This window comes from Aegilops tauschii, chromosome 5, assembly GCF_002575655.3.
Source record: "Aegilops tauschii subsp. strangulata cultivar AL8/78 chromosome 5, Aet v6.0, whole genome shotgun sequence".
Lineage (NCBI taxonomy): Eukaryota > Viridiplantae > Streptophyta > Magnoliopsida > Poales > Poaceae > Aegilops > Aegilops tauschii.
In genome coordinates this window covers 312,156,925-312,181,544 of record NC_053039.3, presented here as the reverse complement: position 1 = coordinate 312,181,544, position 24,620 = coordinate 312,156,925, and the positions used below count along the sequence as shown (strand labels likewise).

At 42.3% G+C, this 24,620-nt stretch overlaps 1 protein-coding gene and 1 long non-coding RNA gene across 2 annotated transcripts; both read left to right on the top strand.

Annotated features, from left to right (window-relative positions):
• Positions 1 to 689: 689 nt before the first annotated feature.
• Positions 690 to 3,601, top strand: LOC109744829 (uncharacterized). The gene is made up of 2 exons (XR_005757248.3): positions 690 to 1,702; positions 2,346 to 3,601. It is a non-coding gene; the product is annotated as an uncharacterized lncRNA (long non-coding RNA).
• Positions 3,602 to 12,581: 8,980 nt separating this feature from the next.
• Positions 12,582 to 13,724, top strand: LOC141022799 (uncharacterized). Its single transcript, XM_073499069.1, has one exon. It carries the CDS (start codon positions 12,582 to 12,584, stop codon positions 13,722 to 13,724), a length of 1,143 nt encoding a protein of 380 aa, XP_073355170.1.
• The last annotated feature ends 10,896 nt before the right edge of the window (positions 13,725 to 24,620 follow it).

The following is a 24,620-nucleotide window of genomic DNA, read 5'->3' as shown; positions in this document are numbered from 1 at the left end:
CCCACTTCCTATGCCTAGGGATTTTGTGGGCACACCATTTATAAGAACAACAATCAACTAGTATAGGAAGGCAAAACAAGTATAACTTCAAAACTTTAAGCACTTAGAGAGGAAACTTGATAATATTCTACTCCTACAAGCATGTATTCCTCTCTCATAATAATTTTCAGTAGCATCATGAATGAGTTCAACAATATAACCATCACATAAAGAATTCTTCTCATGATCTACAAGCATAGAAATTTTACTACTCTCCACATCAGCAAAATTCTTCTCATTCGAAATAGTGGGAGAAAACTCAACAAAATAACTGTCATGTGAGGCATAATCCAATTGAAAACTAAAATCATGATGACAAGTTTCATGGTTAACATTATTATTTGTAGCATACATGTCATCACAATAATCATCATAGATAGCAACTTTGTTTTCATAATCAATTGGAACCTCTTCCAAAATAGCGGAATCATTACTAACTAAAGTTGACACTCTTCCAAATCCACTTTCATAAATTTTAAACATTATAACTGGGCACCCTAGGAGCTCCCTCAGGCCATCAGCCTTCCGAGCCGTTCGATTTCACGCAATGATCGTCCCTGGCTGTCGGATGCGCACTGAATTTTTCTCAATGGTTCCGTTCCCACAGCTTCGTGAGGGCGGATATTCCCGTAACATTTTTGAAGTAACGTGGTTAATTGGGCCATACAGCCCACTGAAGCGAAGGAGCGATTGGTGTGCTCGCTAACCCTAACCAAGGCGAGCGGTGACGCCAGCGGCGGCGGCGAGCTGGCGCCAGGATCCGTTTAGCCCTTGTGGCCGCGATGTTGCATAGAAGAGCGACCGAAGAAGGGATCCCTAATGACAGCGGAAGAAGGTTCCCGGCGTGCCGCGCGCTGGCTGCCGTCTCCACCCGCATCTGCGCGCGAAGACAGGTACGCCGTCGCGCGCTCGACGTACTCCCCACTCCCTACTCCCGTGCATGCATCCTCCCAGTCTCGCCCTGGTCAGAGAGGGAGAAAGAGAGAGAGAGAGGAGCGGGGTTGATTCATCGCAGTGGCGGGTTTTGACCAGAATTCACAATGGCGAGCACGCGAGATGGCACTCGATCTGGGAATAGAGTGCTCACATGACGGCTCAAGTAGACAAGGTACGAGTACATACCAATTCCTTTGATGATTGTGGACAACCAAGGAGAGAAAAATAATCATGGATAGGTTTCAATCGTGATTTACCTTTTCCCTTCCTGGATTTTCTCCTGGTGTTACAGATTTTTGTGCCTGCTTCTCGGTTTCAATCTGTCATGTATGCGACTTATTTCTGTTTCAGTTGACAAGTCACTAGGCATCTGCCGGATGATTGATATGTTTTCATTCTTGGTAGCATTTATATGGGTATGGCTGTGAGCGTCCAACTTTATTTGTATAATTTCTATAATCAAATAACATGACCATGGTTAGGTTGGAACCTGAAGGGAAATAAACAATCTGGTACCATGGTTGTCAAGGAAGGTGGATGCATGTTTACTTATAATTCTGCTACTATTTGACTTGTGAGTTTTGTTCTTCAACTGAATCTTATCCTTGGCATTTCTAACAAGAACCTGCATTTGCAAGCAAGATGTTTGCACAGTGCACCTGAAACTTGAGGCCGATGCGTTATTGAGATTCCATTTTGCTGGAGAGGTTGGTGGCAGAGGGGGCGAGTAAGTCTACTTTGACTGAAAGAACATGTAGTAATTTTGCTTCAAGGATATTTTTCCGTGTGTAGCTAAAGTGGTTCAAACAGGAAATGGTTTTCTACTGATTATACTTTATCTGTTATTTCTTCTCTTCACCCATATTCACTATTAGAGTTGGAGGTTAACATGCTACATTCCTTTTCCTCAATGCAGCCGTGTCCAACCAAGATTTAGCGTTAATTTATGCTTGCTTATGACATGGAGCTACAGTACATTGGTCTTATAGAACTGAACTAATTGTATTATTTATCATATCCTGTAGAATACTTATTTTTTTAAGTTTAATAAAATGCTAATCTATACACAGTTCCATAGATCAGTGATACTGATATAGCATAATGAGGCTGCTACTGCCACAATTCTTCCTATTAAGCAAGATAGAAGAGGTTATCAAAATTCGTAAGAGACTTGAGCATCTTCTGCGATAGATGTTGCTTCATGGTTAGATGCACCATTTTTGTCTTGGTGGACTATTGCTACTCTTAGCTAATTCCTTGCACCATGGAAATGTTTTACCTGTGTCCCTGCAGAAAGAAGAAATGATTTGTTTGAACTTTTGTAGTGATTTTCATTCAAGCTGACACTTTACACCTTCCTCTTGTTCCAGGACTCAGGTTTGGAAGACCAGCAAGACACAATGAAGACAGACGAGCCTCATCTTTTTGACTAATTGGGACGATCCCTTGTTGCATGCCATTAACGACTAGGCTGCATGAATTATGTCTTTCGGGCAGAGGAGCAAAATGAATAGAATCCCAATAGGTGCAAGAAGGGTGACCGCTCCATGGAGGATGGTTTGTACAAGAAGGGCAAGCAGAAGAGTGCCAAGCTGATGGGGTTAGCCGCCCAAGGACTCTTTCCATGTCCAGGTAGGGAGAGCGAAGGTATTAGTGAAACCTTGCAGAGTGGTTACATTATTGTCTATGGAATTTTTCCTTTTTCTCGTTCAGCTTGTTGAATTTATTAATTCTTGCATTGAATTGTGCCTCCACATGGATAGGTGAGAATAGATCAAGCAGAGCATGAAGTTTGAAACTTCTCGGTCCTGGTTCCATGTAACAATGTACTACCTTAGTGATTTCATAATAAAAACTGAGAAGAACCAAGTAGTTGATCTTTATGCATGTTATTTTCTGTAATGAAAAAAATACGCAAAAGGTCAGTAAATATGTTGGTGAAATTGTGGGTTTCATTGTTTTGTTTTGCTAGCAGCCTGGTATTATTAGGGTGAGAACAAGTTTGACACGTACGCAAACATTACGTTTGACTATGGATCGTTTTTTGCATATTATCTCACAAGTAATGAAGTCATTTTAGTAAACAGAGTAATAAATAATCATACTGATAAGTGTTTGTCATGGATTTAATGGTCTGGTATATTGTATTCTTTTATTTAGTTCAAGGGGAAGTTGTCTATGTATCAGTGCAACATTTGTGATTTTGCGTCGCGAGGCTACACAAGGTATATCTTGCATGCCAATGAGGCATGAAAACTTTACATTTATCATGGAATGAATTTTCCTGATGTCTTTATCTATCGAAATGATATTCTGCTTCAGTGTCATCTCAGGCCTTGGTGGTTGATTTTTCTATTTCCTTGTTCCGTGCTCTAAATATCATTTTGGCAGGTCCGCGGCTTGAAAGATCAGTATGGTGGTACCACATTTAAACAATTATGTATGCTTGGAGCCTCGCCTGATTGGTGACACAAAATAGAAATCCTTTTTCAATCGCCCTGTTGCAGTTGCTTGAGAAAGATGAACATAGTTGTACAAAATTTAGACAATTGTAGATGTGAGTATAACATAATATTGTATCTTACACTTAAACCATTGTTTTGTTCTTCACATTTAATTTATAGACTATAAGAAAGAGACCATGTTTGTTAGCCAGTTTTTCTCCCTCTTTGCATATACTCTATTACTTGCACTTTTTCTTTGCTTGGATATTATCTTGCTATTTAATCTTAAACATTTGACCATCCAATGGCAGAATTCAGTTATATTGAGACATTGCAGTTCAATCACGCGGATTTCCTTCAAATTTTGTTCAATTCATGCAAATTAAAGTTATATGTTATGTGCCTCTATATTTATCAAGACTACCATCTTATTATACAAATAGACAGGCGCAGCAACGCGCGCCATCGATGATCTAGTATCATACTAAGATTCAACACCCTCCAAAATAGTGGGATCACTAATTCCTAAACTTGACACTCTTCCAGACCCACTTTAGATTATAGTACATACTCCAAAGATATAAGTGAAGTTCATGGAGCATTCTACAATTAATATAGACTAACCAATATCCAAGCTCAAAATATATAAGTGAAGCACATGAAGCATTCTATAAAACCATACTCAAAAGATTTAAGTGAAGCACAAAGAGTAATTATATAAGATCATACTTAAAAGATATAAGTGAAGCACACGAAGTATTCTATAAATTGATGAAGGGACATCTCACACTAGCATGGTTCTTGAAGAAAAAGAAAAAAACACAAAGGACACAAATCATGTGAACAAAACAAAACCGAGGTATACCGATATTTGTTGAAGGAGAAAGATGGGATGCCAAACGGGGCATCCCAAGCTTAGATGCTTGAGCATCCTCTTAAATATTTACTTGGGGTGCATTGAGCATCCCTAAGCTTGAACTCTTGTCTCTCTTTATTATTCTCATATTGATAGCTCCTCGATCTTCGAACACTTCATCCACACAGAACTTTAACAAAAACTTGTGAGATCCGTTAGTATAACAAAGCAAATCACTACTATAAGTACTGTTGCAAACCAATTCATATTTTGTTTTTGCATTATAGCTGCTGTAATATAACTTTTCCATGGCTTAATCCACTGATAGAAATTGATAGTTTCATCAAAACAAGCAAGCAATGCATAAAAACCAGAATCTGTCTTAAACAGGACAGTCTGTAGTAATCTGGAATTTAGCAAACTTCTGTAACTCCTAAAATTATGAAATAAATTTGAAAATTTTAATAATTTGTACAGAAGTAATGTGCAAAAAGTTTCAGACCCATTTGACCTTCCAGTAAAAAATGTAAATTCATGCACTACAGCCAAAGTTTCTGTTTTTGTTCTGCACATATTAAACAAGCAATCTAATCGTCCTAAAACCAAAGCTCGGCACATTATTTTTATAATATAATGGATATATACAAGGGGATAATTATTTACAGAGAAACTTCCATGAAAAATTCTACAGTGTTTTCATGAGCATGAACACAAGTGCTCAAGGTCGACCCTCACTTCTTCAATGCATAACTTTTCAATCACTTCTCTTTTTGAAAAACTTTTTAGGCATGAAAGGCAAGTAAAACATGTTTGTATTTTCATTCTTTTAAAAAAAATTGTATGTTTCACCCACAACTAAACAGAAACAAAAAGGAAAAAAACAAAATCTACTTAGTGAAGAAAGCAAACAAGCACACACGAGAATATCAACCCCACGCTATTGCTCCCCGGCAACGGCGCCAGAAAAGAGCTTGATAATCCCCAAGTGCAGGGAATCATCGTAGCAATTCCCAAAGGTGGAAGTGATAAGTATGGAGTGTCGAACCCACAAGGAGCTAAAGGTAAGATCAATATTCTCTCAAGTCCTATCTGCCACTGATACGACTCTACGTACACCGAACGTTTGCTTCCAACTAGAAACGAGAAATAAAACTACGTTGTGGGTATGAAGAGGATAACTTTGCATGGTATCGGAGAGCTAAAATGTAAAAGTAGGTGCTGTTATCATAAGCTTGGAATATATTACTAAATATTATAAATAGCTAGTGTGGAATAATGATGGGTCGGTGTGCGGAATTGTCCTAGGCAATTGTTAACAAGACCGATAGTCGTCATTGCAGTTTCATATGAGGGAGAGGCATAAGCTAACATACTTTCTCTACTTGGATCATATGCACTTATGATTGGAACTCTAGCAAGCATCCGCAATTACTAAAGATCATTAAGGTAAAACCCAACCATAGCATTAAAGCATCAAGTCCTCTTTATTCCCATACGCAACAACTCCCTTACTCGGGTTTGTGTTTCAGTCACTCACCAACCCACTATAAGCGAATCATGAACGTATTGCAACACCCTGCAGCGGGAATCCCTCACGCTTGCGCGACATGGAGGGCACCATAGGACAGCACCAAAGTAAAACATACAACTCGTACCAATCTAGATCATCAATCAACCCAAGGACAAAAGATATCTACTCAAAACATCATAGGATGGCAACACATCATTGGATCATAATATGTGGCATAAAGAACCATGTTCAAGTAGGGATTACAGCGGGGTGCGGGAGAGTGGACCGCGTAAAAGAGATGAGGATGGTGATGATGGTGGTGATGTTGATGAAGACGATCACCGCGACGATGATTCCCCTCTCGATGGCACTCCGGTGCCACCAAGAGAGAGGAGGAGAGGTTCTCCCCCTTGTGCTTCCTCCTCCATGGCCTCCCCCTCTGGTCCTTGGCCTTCATGGTGATGATGGCCCCTCCGGGATCCTCCTCCATGGCCACCGGTGATGATGGCCCCCTCCGGCAGGGTGCCGGAGAGGGCCTAGATTGATTTCTCGTGGCTATAGAGGCTTACGGCGGCGGAACTTCCGATCTAGGTTGATTTTCCGAGGTTTCTGTATTTATAGGAATTTTTGGCGTCGGTCTCACGTCAAGGAGGTGCCCGAGGTGTCCACGAGGCAGGCCCACGCGCCTGGGGGGGGGGGGGTGCGCGCCCCCCCACCCTCGGGGACGCCCCGGGACTCTCCTAGCCCAACTCTTTTACTTCGGGGTCTTCTTTTGGTCCATAAAAAATCTTCAAAAATTGGCACGTCAATTGGACTCTGTTTGATATTCCTTTTCTGTAAAACTCAAAAACAAGGAGAAAACAGAAACTGGCACTGGGCTCTAGGTTAATAGGTTAGTCCCAAAAATCATATAAAATAGCATATAAATGCATATAAAACATCTAAGATTGATAATATAATAGCATGAAGACTTCATAAATTATAGATACGTTGGAGACGTATCAGCATCCCCAAGCTTAATTCCTGCTCGTCCTCGAGTAGGTAAATGATAAAAGAAATAATTTATGAAGTGTGAATGCTAGCAAGTGCTTAAGTTTGATCAATGATAGTTTTATCACTTTTTCTAGCATCATTATATGTCATAACAGTAGCTCATCTCATAAAACTTTTCATGATCAAGTAACAAGCTATTCACATATTAAAGTATAGATCATAAACTTTCTTGAAACTAACAAACTATATTCTCAGTCATCAAACAATTGCAATTCATCTTATTTTCAGGAAGGGTCTATGTCAGAGCTTTGATTCAGCAAACTCCACATACTCAACTATCATTTAATCTTTCACAATTGCTAACACTCAGGTGATATTTATGGGTTCAAAGTTTTAATCAGACACAGAGAAAGATAGGGGCTTATAGTGTTGCCTCCCAACCTTTTACCTCAAGGGTAATGTCAACAATAATAGTTCATGATAACTTACATCCAATTGGATATATATATCGGGATCTTTCTAACACAATGTGCTTGCCAAGGGATAAAATGTAAAAAGGAAAGGTGAAGATCACCATGACTCTTGCATAAGGTAGAAGAATAAAAGTAAAAGATAGGCCCTTCGCAGAGGGAAGCAGAGGTTGTCATGCGCTTTTATGGTTGGATGCACAAAATCTTAATGCAAAAGAACGTCACTTTATATTGCCTCTTGTGATAGAGACCTTTATTATGCAATCCGTCGCTTTTATTTCTTCCCTATCACAAGTTCGTATAAAGCTTATTTTCTTCGCACTAATAGATCATACATATTTAGAGAGCAATTTTTATTGCATGCACCGATGAGAACTTACTTGAAGGATCTTACTCAATCCATAGGTAGGTATGGTGGACTCTCATGGCAAAACTAGTTAAAGGGATATTTGGAAGCACAAGTAGTATCTCTACTTGGTGCAAAGCATTTGGCTAGCATGAGGGGGAAAGGCAAGCTCAACATGTTGGATGATCCAAGACAATATACTTTATTTCGGATATAAGAAAACATAACCCATTACGTTGTCTTCCTTGTCCAACATCAACCTTTTATCATGTCATATTTTAATGAGTGCTCACAATTACAAAAGATGTCCAAGATAGTATATTTATATGTGAAATCCCTCTTCCTTCAATATTCTTTCATGAATTGTTCAAGTGACCAATTCTACGTTTGCTCACTTTCAATAAGTTTACTACCTATACTTATTATGTGTGAAGTCATTACTCCCCATGTTATAAGCATATGAAACATATATAAATTCAGATTTATGACATTCAATTCATTCAACCATTTACTCATAGGATATACGTGAAGCACATGAGTAAATGACAAACTACTCCAAAAGATATGAGTGAAGAACACTGAGTAGTCAAATAATTAACTAGCCATGGGAGGATTCTTCTTCAATATTTCAGATCCAATGATTTTATTCAAACAGCAAGTATAATTGAAAATACGCTCCAAGCAAAACACATATCATGTGACGAATAAAAATATAGCTCCGAGTAAGGTACCGATAGTTTTGAAGACGAAAGAGGGGATGCCTTCCGGGGCATCCCCAAGCTTAGGTACTTGAGTCTTCCTTGAATATTACCTCGGGGTGCCTTGGGCATCCCCAAGCTTAGGGTCTTTCCACTCCTTATTCTCCTCATATCGATATCTCACCCAAAGCTTGAAAACTTCAATCACACAAAACTTAACAAAACTTCGTGAGATAGGTTAGTATGATAAAGAGTAAACCATCCACTTTGGTACTGTCTAAGACAAGGTTCATAATTGTTCCCACACAATGTCTACTATACCATATCATTTATACAATTTATATTGAGACATATAAGCCATAGAAACTAGAAAACAAGCAAACTATGCAATGAAAACAGAATCTGTCAGAAACAGAACAGTTTGTAATGATCTGAACATAAACCATACTTCTGCTACTCCAAAAATTATGAAATAAATTGGTGGACGTGAGGAATTTGTCTATTAATCTTCTGCAAAAAGAATCGACTCAAAAGCACTCTTCTGTAAAAAAAATGACAGCTAATCTCGTGAGCGCAAAGTTTCTGTTTTTTACAGCAAGATCACATTAACTTTCACCCAAGTCTTCCCAAAGGTCTTACTTGGCACTTTATTGAAACAAAAGCTATAAAACATGATTAATACAGTAGCTTAATCACGTAAACACACAAAAACAGTAAGGGTAAATATTGGGTTTCCTCCCAACAAGCGCTTTTCTTTAGTGCCTTTTAGCTAGGCATGATGATTTCAATGATGCTGACATAAAAGAAAAGAATTGAAACATAAAGAGAGCATCATGAAGAATATGACTAGCACATTTAAACATAACCCACTTCCTATGCCTAGGGATTTTGTGAGCACACCATTTATAAGAACAACAATCAAATAGCATAGGAAGGCAAAACAAGTATAACTTCAAAACTTTAAGCACTTAGAGTGGAAACTTGATAATATTCAACTCCTACAAGCATGTATTCCTCCCTCATATAATTTTCAGTAGCATCATGAATGAGTTCAACAATATAACCATCACATAAAGAATTCTTTTCATGATCTACAAGCATAGAGATTGTACTACTCTCCACATAAGCAAAATTCTTCTCATTCGGAATAGTGGGAGCAAACTCAACAAAATAACTGTCATGTGAGGCATAATCCAATTGAAAACTAAAATCATGATGACAAGTTTCATGGTTAACATTATTATTTATAGCTTACATGTCATCACAATAATCATCATAGATAGCAACTTTGTTCTCATAATCAATTGGAACCTCTTCCAAAATAGTGGAATCATTACTAACTAAAGTTGACACTCTTCCAAATCCAGTTTCATAAATATCATACTAAGATTCAACACCCTCCAAAATAGTGGGATCACTAATTCCTAAAGTTGACACTCTTCCAAACCCACTTTAGATTATAGTATCATTCATACTCCAAAGATATAAGTGAAGTTCATGGAGCATTCTACAATTAATATAGACTAACCAATATCCAATCTCAAAATATATAAGTGAAGCACATGAAGCATTCTATAAAACCATACTCAAAAGATTTAAGTGAAGCACAAAGAGCAATTCTATAAGATCATACTTAAAAGATATAAGTGAAGCACATGAAGTATTCTATAAATTGATGAAGGGAAATCTCACACTAGCATGGTTCTTGAAGAAAAAGAAAAAAACACAAAGGACACAAATCATGTGAACAAAACAAAACCGAGGTATACCGATATTTGTTGAAGAAGAAAGATGGGATGCCAAACGGGGCATCCCCAAGCTTAGATGCTTGAGCATCCTCTTAAATATTTACTTGGGGTGCATTGAGCATCCCTAAGCTTGAACTCTTGGCTCTCTTTATTATTCTCATATTGATAGCTCCTCGATCTTCGAACACTTCATCCACACAGAACTTTAACAAAAACTTGTGAGATCCGTTAGTATAACAAAGCAAATCACTACTATAAGTACTGTTGCAAACCAATTCATATTTTGTTTTTGCATTATAGCTGCTGTAATATAACTTTTCCATGGCTTAATCCACTGATAGAAATTGATAGTTTCATCAAAACAAGCAAGCAATGCATAAAAACCAGAATCTGTCTTAAACAGGACAGTCTGTAGTAATCTGGAAGTTTAGCAAACTTCTGTAACTCCTAAAATTATGAAATAAATTTGACAATTTTAATAATTTGTACAGAAGTAATGTGCAAAAAGTTTCAGACCCATTTGACCTTCCAGTAAAAAATGTAAATTCATGCACTACAGCCAAAGTTTCTGTTTTTGTTCTGCACATATTAAACAAGCAATCTAATCGTCCTAAAACCAAAGCTCGGCACAATATTTTTATAATATAATGGATATATACAAGGGGATAATTATTTACAGAGAAACTTCCATGAAAAATTCTACAGTGTTTTCATGAGCATGAACACAAGTGCTCAAGGTCGACCCTCACTTCTTCAATGCATAACTTTTCAATCACTTCTCTTTTTGAAAAACTTTTTAGGCATGAAAGGCAAGTAAAACATGTTTGTATTTTCATTCTTTTAAAAAAAATTGTATGTTTCACCCACAACTAAACAGAAACAAAAAGGAAAAAAAACAAAATCTACTTAGTGAAGAAAGCAAACAAGCACACACGAGAATATCAACCCCACGCTATTGCTCCCCGGCAACGGCGCCAGAAAAGAGCTTGATAATCCCCAAGTGCAGGGAATCATCGTAGCAATTCCCAAAGGTGGAAGTGATAAGTATGGAGTGTCGAACCCACAAGGAGCTAAAGGTAAGATCAATATTCTCTCAAGTCCTATCTGCCACTGATACGACTCTACGTACACCAAACGTTTGCTTCCAACTAGAAACGAGAAATAAAACTACGTTGTGGGTATGAAGAGGATAACTTTGCATGGTATCGGAGAGCTAAAATGTAAAAGTAGGTGCTGTTATCATAAGCTTGGAATATATTACTAAATATTATAAATAGCTAGTGTGGAATAATGATGGGTCGGTGTGCGGAATTGTCCTAGGCAATTGTTAACAAGACCGATACTCGCCATTGCAGTTTCATATGAGGGAGAGGCATAAGCTAACATACTTTCTCTACTTGGATCATATGCACTTATGATTGGAACTCTAGCAAGCATCCGCAACTACTAAAGATCATTAAGGTAAAACCCAACCATAGCATTAAAGCATCAAGTCCTCTTTATTCCCATACGCAACAACCCCCTTACTCGGGTTTGTGTTTCAGTCACTCACCAACCCACTATAAGCGAATCATGAACGTATTGCAACACCCTGCAGCGGGAATCCCTCACGCTTGCGCGACATGGAGGGCACCATAGGACAGCACCAAAGTAAAACATACAACTCGTACCAATCTAGATCATCAATCAACCCAAGGACAAAAGATATCTACTCAAAACATCATAGGATGGCAACACATCATTGGATCATAATATGTGGCATAAAGAACCATGTTCAAGTAGGGATTACAGCGGGGTGCGGGAGAGTGGACCGCGTAAAAGAGATGAGGATGGTGATGATGGTGGTGATGTTGATGAAGACGATCACCGCGGCGATGATTCCCCTCTCGATGGCACTCCGGTGCCACCAAGAGAGAGGAGGAGAGGTTCTCCCCCTTGTGCTTCCTCCTCCATGGCCTCCCCCTCTGGTCCTTGGCCTTCATGGTGATGATGGCCCCTCCGGGATCCTCCTCCATGGCCACCGGTGATGATGGCCCCCTCCGGCAGGGTGCCGGAGAGGGCCTAGATTGATTTCTCGTGGCTATAGAGGCTTACGGCGGCGGAACTTCCGATCTAGGTTGATTTTCCGAGGTTTCTGTATTTATAGGAATTTTTGGCGTCGGTCTCACGTCAAGGAGGTGCCCGAGGTGTCCACGAGGCAGGCCCACTTGCCTGGGGGGTGGGCGTGCCCCCCACCCTCGTGGACGCCCCGGGACTCTCCTGGCCCAACTCTTTTACTCCGGGGTCTTCTTTTGGTCCATAAAAAATCATCAAAAATTGGCACGTCAATTGGACTCCGTTTGATATTCCTTTTCTGTAAAACTCAAAAACAAGGAGAAAACAGAAACTGGCACTGGGCTCTAGGTTAATAGGTTAGTCCCAAAAATCATGTAAAATAGCATATAAATGCATATAACATCTGAGATTGATAATATAATAGCATGAAGACTTCATAAATTATAGATACGTTGGAGACGTATCAAGCTGCACGTCGTCGAGGAGATGCTCGAGCTCTTCGGCATCGACTCTTCATCCCCACCGAGCGATGGCACGGCGCCGAGCGACATGGTGATGGCCATATCCCGGCCGGCTCTCGACGGCACCGTTTCACCACAGGCTTTCCAGCTGCTGGCATCCATTCAAAGGCAAGAGGTCATGTTGCTGGTGGATAGCGGGAGCTCCACCTCGTTCATCAACCAAGAGCTGGCCCAGCAACTGTCGGGGGTCGTGCCTCTGCAGCAACCCTGCCGCGTCCATGTGGCGGACGGCGGCGAACTCACCTGTTCAGCAGTACTGCCGGCCTGCAAATGGGCATCTCAAGGGCAAGAATTCATCACAGACATGAAGATCCTCCCGCTGGGTGCTTATGATGCAATTCTCGGCATGGATTGGCTAGAGCTGCATAGCCCGATGACTGTTGATTGGAAGAAAAAGGTCATCCAAATTCCAACTCCGCTAGGTCCGGCTCGCCTGTTCGGCCACGAGGCCAACACTACTAATTGTCATCTGATCAGCAGCCTCCAGCTCCAGAACATGTGTCGTCAAGGTTCTCTGCTGCATATGGTTCTGCTGTACCCAATATCGGAGGACTGCCCCACCACCCCCACCACTCCACCAGACTTGCAGTGCGTATTGGACGAGTTCAAGGATGTGTTTGGTGAACCTACGGGGCTGCCACCGCGTCGTGTCTGCGACCATAAGATTCCTCTCATGCCAGGCGCTCAACCGGTGAACATACGACCGTACAGGCACAAACCAGAACTCAAGTCGGAGATAGAGTGGCAGGTCGAGGAGCTGTTGAATTCTGGAGTGATACAGCGCAACCACAGCAGTTTCTCCTCCCCTGTCATTTTGGTCAAAAAGAAGGACGGAACCTGGCGTCTCTGCATCGATTATAGGCATCTCAACGCCATGACTTGTGTTAGCAAATTCCCAGTGCCTATCCTCGAAGAGTTGTTGGATGAGCTGCATGGGGCAGCCTGGTTCTCCAAGCTCGATCTCCGGGCTGGTTATCAGCGGATTCATCTTGTAGAAGGTAAAGAGTACAAGACAGCCTTCCAGACGCACACAGGGCACTATGAGTTCAAGGTTTTGTCCTTCGGACTCGCGGGGGGTGGGGGGCGCCCACCTTCTTGGGGGCCATGACAGACACATTTCATCCTCTGTTGCGTTACTGTGTGCTCCTATTCTTCGATGACATCCTTGTCTTCAGCAAAACGTGGAAAGAGCATCTAGATCATCTCCGAAAAGTGTTGGCTTTGCTGCGTCGTGACCAATGGAAGGTGAAGCTAGCAAAGTGCGAGTTTGGATAGAGGCAACTCTCATACCTCAGGCATGTGATCAACGACAAGGGGGTAGCCACCGACCCGACCAAGATACAAGCAGTTCAAGCATGGCCCGTGCCCCAGGATGCCAAGGAGGTGCGTTGTTTCCTGGGCCTTGCGGGTTATTACCGCGGATTTGTCCGTGGTTTCGGTGTCATCACCCGTCCCCTGTTCAACCTGTTGAAGAAGGGGACTCCATTTGTCTGAACCGACAACACTGCGCAAGCATTCACCTTGTTGAAGCAGCAACTCACTTCGGCGCCGGTTCTCGCCCTACCAAACTTCAACCGCCCATTTACCATTGAAACAGATGTGTGCGATAGAGGGATTGGAGCAGTACTTCAGCAAGATAGTCACCCTATTGCCTACATGAGCAAGAGCTTAAGTCCCCGTTACTAAGGACTCTCCACCTATGAGAAAGAATACCTGGCTATTGTGGTTGCAGTCGACAAATGGCGGTCTACAGCACAGCGAGTTCATCATCCACACAGACCAGAAGAGCTTGATCCACCTCGAAGAACAACGTCTAACTACACCTTGGCAGCAGCGGGTGTCGGTGTCAAAACCGGCCGATCTCGGGTAGGGGGTCCCGAACTGTGCGTCTGAGGATCGCAAGGTAACAGGAGGCAAGGGACATGATGTTTACCCAGGTTCGGGCCCTCTTGATGGAGGTAATACCCTACTTCCTGCTTGATTGACTTTTATGAGTATAGGGGTTACAAGAGTCGATCTACCTCGAGATCGTAATGGCTAAACCCTAGATTTCTAGCATGTATGATTTGTCTTAGTCTCTACGGACTAAACCCCTCCGGTTTATATAGATATCGGAGGGGCCTAGGGTTGTACAGAGTCGGTTTACAGAGAAAGGAAACTATACATCCTGATGCCAAGCTTGCCGTCCACGCAAAGGAGAGTCCCATCCGGACACGGGAGAAGGTCTTCTGTCTCGTATCTTTATGACCCATCAGTCCGGCCCATGTAGTACAAGCCGGCTCCCCGAGGACCCCATAATCCAGGACTCCCTCAATAGCCCCTGAACTAGGCTTCAATGGCGATGTATCCGGCGCGCAGATTGCCTTCGGCATTGCAAGGCGGATTCCTCCTCCGAATACATTAAAGCAGTTGAACAAGAGAACTATATCCGGCTCCGTAAAATAGTTACAACCCTAGACCATAAGGGAAAAAAACTTGAACAAAATAATCCATGTCCACTGACAGCTTTTTCGGCGAGACGTTGCATCCGGCCTTATCATTATATCGAACCGTTTTTTGGCCTCCCGTCCCGGGTTTCGAGGCACCGCCTCTTCTGACACGTCTTGTCAAAGCAGAGATCGTGTCCCCTTATTGCAGGATTCTCATCAACACGAGCTTGGGTAATCCAATTGTGCCATTCGCACGACCCTTTGGGAACAGGCGAGTTTTAATACTTGAGGGGGGCCCTTGATATTCACGGCCTATATAAACGGATAAAGATCCAACCTCTCACCCCAAGCCCTCTTCCCTCCTCTGCCTTCCCATCCTCGAGCTCTAGCGCCCAAGCTTCAACCTTTCCCACCGCCACCAATCCTTCCAGCAATGTCTGGATCCGGTGCTCAAGGCAAGTGGATGGCCTTCTCCGTGATGGAGGAGAACATCAAAGAGCTTCGGGAAGCGAGGTACCTGACCACGGAAATCAAACACAGGCTCCCTGCAAAAGAGCAAGTCATCCCCACACCAAAGCTCGGTGAGAGGGCCATGTTCATACCTCACTTTCTCCGCGGGTTAGGGTTTAGCCTCCATCCCTTTGTTCGCGGCCTTATGTTTTATTACGGGATAGATTTTCATGATCTAGCCCCAAACTCCTTCCTTCACATCTCGGCGTTTATCGTCGTGTGTGAGGCATTCCTCCGCATCCCCCCACACTTCGGCCTGTAGCTCAAGGTCTTTAATGTGAAGCCGAAGGTGGTCGAGGGGCAGCACACAGATTGTGGCGGCGCCATGGTGAGCAAGCTCCCCAAGGTCACCTGGCCCAAAGGGGCCTTCGTGGAGACCGTCAAGACATGGCAGCAGGAGTGGTTCTACATCGGGCGGCCGCTCCCACATTCAGATCCGGACCCCCGCTGCGGCTCGCGTCGTGGATGAACAAAGGTCTGGACTGGGGGTCGCCTGACGAGGTGCCGATGCTGCAAAAGTGCATCAAGAGTATCATAGAAAAGAACACCAGCATTACGGATGTAATCCAGGTGATGCTAGTCCGTCGAACCCTTCCATGCCAGCGACGACCTCTCAGAATGTGGGAGTTTAATCCCGAAGGGCCGCGGACCCTGCAGCATTTCTTCGGCACGACACACAAAGAGATCTGGAAATTGCTCTTCAAGACTCAGAAATTGTGTCCGGAGATGTCCGAGGACATTGGCCTCGACTGCAACCACCCGGCCACCCCGATAAGTAGCTTGGTTCAAGAACAAAAATGGGGCAGATATTGAGAAATTCCTCCTTCAAACAGGGTTGGACGAAAAAGGTGGAGCGAATCAGGTGTCCGGCCCCACTCCCTGAGGACCCAGCCAATCCTCTGCTAATGAAGATGCTGGTTCCGACGCCATACCAGGCGCCGGCGAAGAAGGACGAGAAGAAGAAAGGCAAGGGGGCCGAAAGTGGCCCTCGCAATAAAGGTACTTCAGATGCAGTGTCCGGAGGGACAGAGGCTCTCTCCTCCCATGAGGGGGACGAAGACGAGGAGGAAGAAGATAACCCTCCTCCCAAGGGGAAGAACAGGGCGGCCTCCGCAGACCCGGAGGCGGAGGCGCCCTGATACGTCTCCAACGTATCTATAAATTTTGATTGTTCCATATTGTTTTATTATCAATCTTGGATGCTTTATAATCATTTTATATCATTTTTTGGTACTAACCTATTGACATAGTGCCAAGTGCCAGTTGTTGTTTTTTCCATGTTTTTTACATCGCAGGAAATCAATATCAGATGGAGTCCAAATGCCATGAAACTCCACGATGATTTTTTACGGGCCAGAAGGAACACAACGGGCCCTGGTTGCACCTGGGGGGAGTCCCGAGGAGGGGACAACCCCCCAGGGCGCGCCAGGAGGCCCAGGCGCGCCCTGGTGGGTTGTGCCCACCTCAGGTGCCCCCCGGACCGCCTCTTTGCTCTATAAATACCCCAAAAATCCAGAAACCCTAGGGGAGTCGACGAAATATACATCCAGCCGCCGCAGAGTCCAGAAGCACCAGATCCAATCTAGACACCATCTTGGATGGGGTTCACCACCTCCATTGGTGCCTCTCTGATGATGCGTGAGTAGTTCTTTGTAGACCTTCGGGTCCGTAGTTAGTAGCTAGATGGCTTTCTCTCTCTCTCTCTCGCTGAATTCTCAATACAATGGCCTCTTGGAGATCCATATGATGTAACTCTTTTTGCGGTGTGTTTGTTGGGATCTGATGAACTTCGAGTTTATGATCAGTTATATCTTTTTATATCCATGAAAGTTATTTGAGTTTCTTTGATCTCTTATATGCATGATCTCTTATAGCTTCGTATTTCTTCTCCGATATTTTGGTTTTGTTTGGCCAACTTGATCTATTTATCTTGCAATGGGAAGAGGTGCCCGGTAGTGGGTTTGATGTTACGGTGCTTGATCCCAGTGATAGAAAGGGAAACGACACGTATGTATCGTTGCTACTAAGGATAAAAAGATGGGATCTATATCTATGCATAGATAAACGGATCTTGTCTACATCATGTCATCGTTCTTATTGCATCACTTCGTTTTTCCATGAACTTAATACACTAGATGCATGCTGGATAGCGGTCGATGTGTGGAGTAATAGTAGTAGATGCAGGCAGGAGTCGGTCTACTAATCTTGGATGTGATGCCTATGTAATGATCATTGCCCGGATATCATCATAATTATTTGAAGTTCTATCAATTTCCCAACAGTAATTTGTTTACCCACCGTTTGCTATTTTTCTCGAGAGAAGCCACTAGTGAGACCTACGGCCCCGGGGTCTTCTTTCTCATCTATTTGCTTGCGATCTACTTTTCCTTTGCATTTTTATTCAAATCTATTAAACCAAAAATACAAAAATACTTTGCTGCACTTTATTTTATTTGCGGTCTATTATTTCAATCTACTACAAATTTCTGGCATCGTTACCCGAAAGGGATTGACAACCCCTTTAACACGTGAGGTTGCGAGGTGTTGTTATTTCTGTGCAGGTGATGTTTACGTTGTGTTGCTTGGTTCTCCTACTGGTTCGATAACCTTGGTTTCTTCACTGAGGGAAATACCTACCATCGTTGTGCTGCATCATCCCTTCCTCTTTGGGGAAATACCGACGTATTCCTAGCAGACAGGAGCTTTTCTGGCGCTATAGTCAGAGAGCAATCAAAAGGAATTTCTGGCGCCGTTGCCGGGGAGGATCTTCAACATAACCAGGTTCCTAATCACAAATATCATCTCCTCGCAATTTACATTATTTTCCATTTTCCTCTCCCCCACTTCACAAAAATTTGCTGTTTTATTCGCCTCTCTTTTTCCGTTCGCCGTTTTCTTGCAGGATCTGTTTTTGAGTGCAATCTTGTTGTGTAGTCATCATGACTCAAGAGAACACCAAGTTATGTGATTTCTCAAATACCAACAACAATGATTTTATTGGCACTCCGCTTGCTTCTCCCGCTACTAGTGCGGAGACTTGTGATATTAATACTGCTTTGCTGAATCTTGTTATGAAAGACCAATTTTCCGGTACTCCTAATGAGGATCCGCATCCCATCTTAATACCTTCGTGGAATTATGCAATATGCAAAAGAAAAAATATGTGGACCATGATGTGGTCAAGATGAAATTATTTCTATTTTCTTTGCGTGATTCTGCAAAAGTTCGGTTCTCTTCTTTGCCTCGTAATAGTATCGATTCTTGGAATAAGTGCAAAGATGCTTTTATCACTAAGTATTTCTCCCGCAAAAATTATTTCCCTTAGAACCCAGATCATGAATTTCAATCAACTTGATGTTGCACAATCTTGGGAAAGGATGAAAATGATGCTAAGGAATTGCCCAACTCATGGGTTATATCTTTGGATGATCAAACAAAATTTTTATGCGGGGTTGAATTTCGTTTCTCATAATCTTTTAGATTCCGCCGCGGGTGGTACTTTTATGGAAATTACTTTGGGTGAAGCCACCAAATTGCTTGATAATATCATGGCAAAATATTCACAATGGCATACCGAAAGAGCTCCTACTAGTAAAAAAGGTTAACTCGGCTGAAGAAATTTCTTCTTTGAGTGATAAAGTTGATGCTCTTATGAAATTGGTTGCTAGTAAAAGTGCTCCTATTTATTTTAATGATATGCCTTCGTCTACTTTGATTGAGCAAAATAGTGATGCCATTGATGTGAATTTTATTTCTTGCAATAATTTCAACAACAATGCTTATAGAGGAAATTTTAATCCTAGGCATTTTCCTAGTAATTCCTCTAATAATTATGGTAATTCCTATGGAAATCAATCTTACAATAATAATAGGAATACCTCTGATCTTGAGAATAATATTAAATAATTTATCAACACGCAAAAAGTTTTCAACACTTCCATAGAAGAAAAGTTGAATAAGATTAATGATTTGTCTAGAAGTGTTGATAGAATTGCTCATGATGTGGAAAATCTCAAAATGAAAATTTTTGTGCCTAAAGTTGATGAATACATTAAAGCTCTTTATGTTTCTATGGATGAAAGTAAGAAAAGAACTGCTATGCTTAGAGCTAAAAGAGAATTTTTAGAGAAAGCTTTTTCTAGTGATTATTCTTGCAAAAATTATGAAGATCTTAAAATGATTGGTGTTTCCTCTATTTATTCTCTGTTTAGTAAAGATAAGATTGATGAAAAAGGGACTGGAGAAGAGTCAACTTTAGGTAGAAGGCGTCCCAATATTTCGGAGGGTGAAAATCTTGTTGAGAAAATTGATAAAAGTGGGTTTGGAGAGGTCAAAACTTTAGTTAGTGATGCACCCACTCATTTGGATTACAAATACTTTAATTATGATAGTTGATCTTTGATTGATTGTATTTCTTTGTTGCAATCCATGCTAAATTCACCCCATGCTTATGAACAAAACAAAGCTTTTACTAAACATATTGTTGATGCTATGATGAAAGCTTTGGAAGAAAAATTGGAATTAGAAGTTTCAGTTCCTAGAAAATTGCATGATGAATGGGAACCTACTATCAAAGTCAAGATTAAAAATTATGAGTGTTTTGCTTTGTGTGACTTGGGTGCTAGTGTTTCTACAATTCCGAAATCTTTATGTGATGTGCTTGGTCTTACCAATCTTGAAGAATGTTCCTTGAATTTGCACTTGGAGGATTCTACTATTAAAAAGCCTATGGGAAGAATTAATGATGTTCTTATTCTTGCAAATAGGAACTATGTGCCCATAGATTTTATTGTTCTTGATATTGATTGCAATCCGTCTTGTCCAATTTTTCTTGGTAGACCGTTTTTACGCACTATCAGTGCCGTAATTGATATGAAAGAAGGCAATATCAAGTTCCAATTTCCTTTGAGGAAGGGTATGGAACACTTTCCTAGAACAAAAATTAGGCCACCTTATGAATCAATCATGAGGGTATCTTATGGATCTCGAATCAAAGATGACAAAACTTAGATCCTTGCCTTACGCCTAGCTAAGGGCGTAAAACTATAGCGCTTGTTGGGAGGCAACCCAATGAATAAAATTTATTTTTTCTTTTTTACTTTTGGTTTTTGTGTGTTTGCACAATTATTCTACTGGTATGATTGTGTTTTTTGTGTTTTAATCAGTGTTTGTGCCAACTAAAGCCTTTAGGATCTTCTTGGGTGATAGTTGTTTGATCTTGCTGAAAAAGACAGAAACTTTGTGCTTACGAAAATAATTTTCATAAATCACAGAAAAGATATTTTGCCCTGATTCTTTTTGAAGAAGATTAATATACAAATTACCCTGGTTACCTAATTTGGTAGAATTTTTGGAGTTCCAGAAATATTCGCAAAAGTCAGATTACTACAGACTGTTCTGTTTTGACAGATTCTGTTTTCTTTGTGTTGTGTGCTTATTTTGACAGATCTATGGTTTTCTTTGATGAGTTTTTGCCATAGAAAATTTGGAATACAGTAGATATAATACAAAAACAAAATATGAATTGGTTTGATACAACACTTATAGTAGTGGTTTGCTTTCTTTTACTAACGGATCTCACAAAGGTTTTGTTGAGTTTTGTGTGATTGAAGTTTTCAAGTTTTGGGTTATCTTACGATGGATGAAAGACGGATAGAAGAGCCTAAGCTTGGGGATGCCCCGGCATCCCAAGATATTATCCAATAATGGGCACCAACTAATCTTGGGGATGCCCCCGAGTGGCATCCCCTCTTTCTTCTAACAACTATCGGTATTTTACTCGAGACTATATTTTTATTCGTCACATGATATGTGTTTTGCTTGGAGCGTCTTGTATGATATATGTCTTTGCTTGTTTTATTTTGTGTTTTAGGTCATCAATCCTTGCTGGACACACCTATTTGAGAGAGCCAAAATTATTTCATGACTTGTTAGAATTGCTCTCCGTGCTTCACTTAAATCTTTTATGAGCTAGGACTTGCTCTAGTGCTTCACTTATATCTTTTTGAGCACGGTGTGCTTAGTATTTTTGAAGAAATGCTCTCTTTCTTCACTTAGATTTATTTGAGAGTTAGTAAAATTTTGAAGAAATTCTCTTGCTTCACTTAAATTATTTTGAGAGAAAGAAAATTTGTTATGCTCATGATCTTCACTTATACTTGTTTGAGCTTATGAAAAGCAACACATGAAAATTAGTCCCAAAGTGATAGATATCCAAGAAGGATAAAGAAAAAGGAAAAAATGTCATGAAGATCATTGGACAAAATAAACTTGATTCTTAGTAATAGTTTTGAGATATGATGATGTGATATGTGAGTTATGTTGATAAGTAATTGTGCTCTAGTAAGAATATTGGTGTTAAGGTTTGTGATTCCCTATGCATGCACGAAAGTCAATAATCATGCAATGAAAATTATATCCTACTTGTGGTGCATTATTCGGTGTTAATTATGCTAATGCTTGCTTATGAGATTATTCGTTTCTTGTTGGTCGCTTCTCAATCTTTTTGCTAGCCTTCATTTTGCACTAAGTATGACTTCTACTTGTGCATCCAAAAATCCTTTAAGCCAGTTTTGCCACATGAGTCCACTATATCTACCTATATGCGGTATTCTTTTGCCGTTCTAAGAAAATTTGCATGTGCCATCTCTAATTTTCAAAATAAACTTCTCTTTTGTGTGTTTGTTTCGCTCGCAGAACGGTAACGGGTGGCTGAGGGAGTCCTGGACTAAGGGGTCCTCGGGCGTCCGGTCTGTTATCCATGGGTCGAACTGATGGGCTGTGAAGACATGAAGGCCGAAGACTGTACCCGTGTCCGGATTGGACTCTCCTTGGCGTGGAAGGCAAGCTTGGCGATCAACTATGAAGATTCCTTCTTATGTAACCGACTCTATGTAACCCTAGATCCCCCCGGTGTCTATATAAACCGGAGGGTGTAGTCCGGAAAGCATAAACTCATTACCATAGTCATATAGGCTAGACTTCTAGGGTTTAGCCATTACGATCTCGTGGTAGATCAACTCTTGTAACACTCATATTCATCAAGATCAATCAAGCAGGAAGTAGGGTATTACCTCCATAGAGAGGGCCCGAACCAAGGTAAACATCGTGTCCCCTGTCTCATGTAGCCATCGACCCTAGACGCACAGTTCGGGACCCCCTACCCGAGATCCGCCGATTTTGACACCGACATTGATGCTTTTATTGAGAGTTCCACTGTGCCGTCGACGAAAGGTTCGATGGCCCCTTCGATCGTCCATAGTGACGCTGCCCAGGGAGAAACCTTCCTCCCCGGACAGATTTTTGTATTCGGTGGTTTCGTACTGCGGGCCAACTCGCTTGGCCATCTGGAGCAGATCGATGGTTACGCCCCTGGCCACCAGGTCAGATTTGGAAGCTTGAACTACGTTGCGGATATCCGTGGAGACTTGATCTTCAATGGATTTGAGACCGCGGCGATCGCTCCCCCTCGCTCCGATGAACATGACTTAAATCTGTCATCGGACCAGATTCAGGAGATGGTTCCTGTAACTGCTACGGCCTTAGATCTGGAGCTGATTGCACCATCTGAAGCCACAGAGTCCGTGGCGTCGGAGCTGCACACAGACTCAACACCTGGGAATATCTGCGTCAACGGAATTCCGGACTCGTTTCCGGCTATGAATTCCGAACCACGTACGCCTGCAGACACCGAGCTGGATCGGTCATCGATCTTCGGGTTCAGCGCCGCAGACGTCCTCCAACACTCGCCCTTGGGCGATGTGCTAAATTCATTAAAAACCTGTCCTTGGCGGGGGACTCACAGCTGAACTATGTCCGGTTCGAACTAGAAGCTGATGAGGGGGAATTTCGCTTCCCACTCGCCACCCACTTCATAGCCACTATCGAGGACTTAACCGACCTGCTTGATTATGGCTCCGAAGACATCGACAGTATGGATGACGATGCCGACAAGGAGCAAGGCCAAGACCCACTATTCACTAGACGTTGGACGGCCACCTCTTCATACGATGTGTACATGGTTGACACACCTAAAAACACTAGCGACGGTGACAAAGAAGATTCAGTTGCGAATAAACCTTCTGAGACACAGTCCAAGCGCCGGCGCCCTAAACACCGTTCTAAGCCATGTCGCTCAAAAAATGGCAACACTGGCACCGGAGAAAATAGTACTCCGGGGACGCCGAAAACAATGAAGACCCTATTGGAGCAACATCCGAACATGAGGAACAAGACAACGGGCAAGTTAACCCTGATAAACAGGCCATGCCCAATGACCCGGATGACGATAGTTGTCGTCCACTCTCCGAGGATGAGGAGAACCTTTGCAGCGAGGATTGCATCATGCCTGAGGCACCCCTCGAGCAGGAGCGCTTCAAGCGCCAGCTAATAGCTACTGCAAGAAGCCTGAAGAAAAAGCAGCAGTAGCTTCAAGCCGATCAAGACCTACTCATTGACTGCTGGACTGATGTCCTGGCAGCCGAAGAATATGGCCTCAAGCACCCAGCCAAGAGTTACCCGAAGCGCAGACTGCTACCTCAGTTCGACGATAAGGTACCAGAGACAATACCTCCCTCGCGCAATGCGGAACGACCACCACGTGGTCGGGATAGTGCAGCGGACCGACCACCTCGCGGTCGGGATAAAACGGCAACTCAGGCCGAACAACAGCCCGCCCCACCGCCTCGTAAAAACAGAGACAAAACAGCTCGGGACCATACATACGACCTTCGGCAGGACCTGGACAGTAGAGCAGGACACACCAGATCAATCTACGGATCGTGAGGACGCTTCCCGACTCGGGATGACGGCTACCTATTCGGACGCCCGGACCGATAAACGCAGACGGACTTCATTGGAGGTGCGTCGCAACGCGGCCCGATATAGAGGCGCCGCACACCCTCTCTGCTTCACAGACGAAGTACTGGATCATGAATTCCCCGAGGGGTTCAAGCCCGTCAATATTGAATCATACGACGGAACAACCGATCCCGCAGTATGGATCGAGGATTTTATTCTCCACATCCATATGGCCCGAGGAGACGACCTCCACGCCATCAAGTACC

Bases quoted from the DNA above. Each gene is read 5' to 3' on its own strand.
- LOC141022799 (XM_073499069.1), top strand. From the start codon at position 12,582: ATGCTCGAGCTCTTCGGCATCGACTCTTCATCCCCACCGAGCGATGGC.